The 4,967-nt window shown below is 39.2% G+C and overlaps 1 protein-coding gene across 1 annotated transcript; it reads left to right on the top strand.

The window, feature by feature from the left end:
* Positions 1–3,802: 3,802 nt before the first annotated feature.
* Positions 3,803–4,360, top strand: LOC143615585 (uncharacterized). Its single transcript, XM_077088683.1, has one exon. It carries the CDS (start codon positions 3,803–3,805, stop codon positions 4,358–4,360), a length of 558 nt encoding a protein of 185 aa, XP_076944798.1.
* The last annotated feature ends 607 nt before the right edge of the window (positions 4,361–4,967 follow it).

The following is a 4,967-nucleotide window of genomic DNA, read 5'->3' as shown; positions in this document are numbered from 1 at the left end:
CAAAACTACCAAAACCTCATGGAGAATCTACACAAGTGGAACTCAACGCTCCTAACTTGCGAGGAGGTTACAGACCTACCCGCATCATACCCAAAGATCAAGCAGAAAACTCGGGAATTTCTGCACGTGACATTAGGATTTCCGCGGGAAGAATCCCCATGGAAAACCTTAAATCTAAACCCTTTTCAAAACCTTTTGCTTAAGTCCAAAAGTTCACCTCACTTATTAACAATTCATGAGAAGAACATTGGACTGGGGGGACTTGAAGAGGTAGGTCCCAGCAGAGCCCAGTTGGACCCGCAAGACTCACCTCAAAGAGGGACGTCTGCGCAGTTGAACCCGCAAGACTCACCTTCAACAGGGACGTCTGCGCAAAGGCTAAACTCGCAAGACACCTTGAAGAGAGACGTCTGCGCAGAAACCAACTGGATCCGTAGGACCCACCATGCTCAGAGACGTGACGTCCTTACGCGCAGTACGCAAGCTGTTCCCGCAGGAAAAGCCTCCCAATAGTCGACGTACTCCGCCTGTTCCCGCAGCAACGGATACTAGCCATCAGGGAAGGCTACCCGCGCAGCAAGGCTACACGCACAAGGCACTTAACTCAAATAATTCAGTAGTCACCTGAAGAAGGAGTGAGCAAGCCGGGAATACTCCAGCCCAAAGCCGGGAAAACTCCCGCCCAAATGAGCCAGTCCGTACGCTACTGGAGGATCTTTTGTACTGTACCTGACGAGGTATGGACAAAAGATCTGACCAAAGCTGCGACAGCTCACTGACAACAGTACAACGAGCAGCATGCTCTATTACTTAATGTCACTATCAGCCGCTGCCTACTCACCAACCTGTCGTAGCACGTGCATAGCCTGCAGTTGGTGGAAAAGGAATAGTACACAGCCGGCCTGGTCACTATCAGCCGCTGCCTACCCACCAACCACCAGCATGGCATGTGCGTAGCCCACAGTTGGCAGAACAGGAATACTATTCAGCCGGCTGTACCTTCTTGGAAACCTACCTTCGGCTATAAATACTCCAACACCTTGGAACGGTATGATCATCTTACCATTATCTGATCTTATTCTCTCGTTATCTTATCTTCTCTAGCAATCTCTTAATATACACTTATATTCAAGAGCAATCTAGTCTGATTCTCACGCCGGAGGGTGGTCACAAGGAGGTACCCCCCCCCCCTTCTCAGTGACGAGCTCACGGTGTCTGTTTTGCAGGTCATCTGAAGAACAACCATCTTTGCCGGACCTAACCCCTCGTGGGAAACATCTATTTAACCCCCAGATTATCCGTAATCTGCTCGGGGTCAATTAGTGTTTCTTCAATTTCACTAATTGATTCGGCATAAGAAAACATTGTAGAATGCCATAAATAGAAAAACAACATTGAATAACATATAAATATCTGCAAAATAAGCACGATCAACGTATATTTCAAGATACACACAACTAAACTATATAATGTATAGCACATCTAAAACAAGATTAAAATAAAGTTCAACATAAGACATAATATATACATTCTGAAGGTTCAACGAATAACCTGAGAAATGCCATACCAGTTCATCGAATCAGTTGTAATAAAAAAAGAACGCACAAAAGCATTTTGTGAACAAATTTCAAACAAAAAGCTAGCTAGAGTTATTTGAACAACTCTAATAAAGAGTGCAATAAATAACAAGTAAAAAAATATATGTTAACCTTAATAGAAATCGACACTTTTATATTTGCTATCCTAGAAAACACTATTAAAATTAAAAAGAAGCAATGAAGCAGGCGCTTTTGGATTGCCTTTCAGGGAGAAAAGAGCAGCAAAAGTTATAAAGACATTACTTAAAAAATTAAACAATATTTCAATAAAATTTTCAAAAAGATATATATTATGCTAGATAAATATTAGTTCAGTCTTATTATATGAAATATGTTTAGAAAAACTAGCTAAAAGTTACATAACCACAGTTGGGGAGGATGGAGTACCCACCCTGAAAGGCTTGGGTGTTCCGGTACCGGCGGAAAACACGCCTCTGGTCCCTAGGGGTTAAAGAAAACCCCGATTTGCGGTATTCATGCCGCCACCCCGATGATATTCTTGAACTTCAACGGTCCATTTTAGAAAAAAAAAATCACCATTCAACAATTTAAACACAAAAAATCTCATTTTTAATATCCAAATCACCTACAATTCTCTCGAAATCAAACAATTCAAATTTTCCAAATCACCTACAACTCTAGCAAATGGCTCCGAAAGCACCACTGAGATCGTGGACCGATGATGTGGCTTTGGCAATGGCTTGGATGATTGCGTCAGACAGCAACACATTGTAGAAGAACCCTTTTTGGGTAGAAGTTTTAGCGGCGTTCTAACAAATATAGATATACGAAAAAGTTATAATGGACTGTTCATTATTGTAAGTAATGACCTAATGGCGGATCCACATGTTTCGTTTGTGGGAGATAATAATAATAATAATAATAATAATAATAATAAAAACATGCTAGAACAGACAAGCTAAAGCGGGTTAGGTAAAAAGTTACATAATTAAAATCATAGCGACTCACACGCACCTCTAAATCTACTTCCAAAGTAAAATATAATTTGTATTGATACCTCTTTGTTACTTGTTATTTCACACTTAAAAAGCAAAAACCTAAATTTATCGAACTATGCAAATGCAAAGAGATTAATTAGCAATCTAACAAAGAACAAGCATAATTAACGTAAGATGAACAGTAAATATAAACAGATAATATCAAACATATATTTTGGTTATGTAAATCAAAAAGTGATATTCAAAATCATACAATGATATTGAACCTACGATATATAAAGTTGATTTTAGACTCCCAGTTCTGATTTTTCATTCCAAATTTCGACTTTGATTTTGATTGGATTTCAGATGGTTCATGATGACGCGTTTCTTAAGTTATTTTTATTCCTTCTTTCAATGTATTAGGTTTTCTTTTTTATTGAGTTTGAAAAATGCTTATTAGCTTATTAGTGTTTTTAAAAAGCCAATAAATTAAAATGTGTTTGGCAATCACAAAAATCTTTTTTATTTTAGCTTTCTGAAATGGTTAAAAAACAGTTTTCCAAAAGCCCTAAATCTGTCATTTATCAGTTTATGATTTAATGGAGTGGGTCTTCTAATTAGATCATAATGGAGTGGGTCTTTTAATTAGATTGGAAGAAAACTGATACATGGGTACCTCACTGCCTCGTAACAAACTTGAAGGGAGCCTAAAGTTTTGAAACTATTTTATACACCGTGACTTTTTTTAATTACAAAGGCCCATTAAAACTTTAGTGGAGGGCTATACTCTCATGGGCTGTGCTTAAATCCGCCTTTGATTGTAACATCACTCGATATTTTATCTAAACGTAACATTACGTGTACATATATACTGCGTCTGTGTATTTGATTGTCTTGATCTCTCACTCCCAAAAAAAACTATTTTATCATTTTTTGAGATCATTAACCACTCTGGATCAATAAGAACCATCAATCACTTGGGAAAGATATTGGAGTAATTATTTCCTTCCTTTCAAAGTTCTTTGACCTCATATCTTGCCTAATTACAGTCACATGATTGTAGCCTTAATTATTGGTTTTTCCTCTATTATGGCATTATAGATTTCTATTTATTTGGATCTGTATTGTTAGATGAATTAACAAGAAATATAAAAGTCTTTGTTCCATCATATTCTAGATGGTATCAAAGCAATAATCGATCCAAAGCACAAACTAACAACCCTAATCCTTTACATTCTTTCTAGCCACTTCTAGCCTTAAAAAATGAGCAGTGGCCAGAAAGATGCTGCACCAGAACTCCATTCACCGTTTTACCTTCACGCCTCGGATTATCCGAGGCAGTTGCACATCAACGACCTTCTTTCTAATGGAAATTATGCAGATTGGTCCCAAGAAATGCTAAATTTTTTATTTGCCAAGAACAAGGTTGGCTTCATAGATTGTTCCATTGAGAAGCCGGAGAAAACGTCGCCAGAATATATGTTCTGGGTGCGTTGTGACACCATGATAAAAGGGTGGCTCACAATAGCGATGGAAAAAGACATTAGGGTTAGCGTTAAATACGCTAACACTGCTTCAGATATATGGTCTGATCTGCTGGAACGATTTGGGAAAGAAAGCGCCCCCCGCGCGTATGAATTAAAGCAGAATCTTGCCGGAATTCACCAAGATGGCAACTCCGTCTCAGCCTACTATACAAAGCTTCGTGGGGTTTGGGATGAACTGCAATCGGTTTTGCCTATGCCACGTTGCACCTGCAATGGATGTTCATGTGATGTAGAGAAGAAATTGACCGATCACAAAAACAAAGAAAAACTTTAGGAGTTCCTCATGGGACTTGACAGTGAGTTTTCGGTTATTAGACAAATATTGGCCACCAACCCAACACTAACTCTTAGAAATACCTTTCAAATGGTGATCAACGATGAAAAACAAAGGGCAATCTCGGCTGAGAAGAGGCCTTCTGCAGAGGCGGTAGCCTTTAAAGCTTTCATATCAGGTCGTCGGGAAAACAATTCGAATCAGCGTTCCAACAAACCTATTTCAAATTCAAAGGATGTGAAGCGTACTAAAGTTGTCGAGCATTGCACATTCTGCAATCGAGATGGCCATACACGTGATGGTTGTGTTAAGAGAATAGGGTACCCGGAATGGTGGCCGAGAAAGGGAAAACAAGAAGATGGAAAGTCCAAGGCTGCTTGTGTTGAAAAGGGATCAGGTCCGATCCTAGGTATGTCTAAAGAACAATATGATATGTTTTTAAAGCACTTTGCAGAAGAGGGAGACGAGACAAAGGAAGAGACGATTCCAAGAGCCAACATGACAGGTAAAGGGACGAGGACCTTGACAAGTGGGTAATTGATTCGGGCGCAACCGAACATATCACCCACAAGGTCGACATCCTTAAAAATAAAACAAAGAATACCTT

Source organism: Bidens hawaiensis, unplaced genomic scaffold (genome assembly GCF_021521415.1).
Source record: "Bidens hawaiensis isolate Kalapana, Puna unplaced genomic scaffold, B.hawaiensis_p1.1 tig00043590_1, whole genome shotgun sequence".
NCBI classification, from domain to species: Eukaryota; Viridiplantae; Streptophyta; class Magnoliopsida; order Asterales; family Asteraceae; genus Bidens; species Bidens hawaiensis.
This window is presented reverse-complemented; position numbering and strand designations above follow the sequence as displayed.

Bases quoted from the DNA above. Each gene is read 5' to 3' on its own strand.
- LOC143615585 (XM_077088683.1), top strand. From the start codon at position 3,803: ATGAGCAGTGGCCAGAAAGATGCTGCACCAGAACTCCATTCACCGTTT.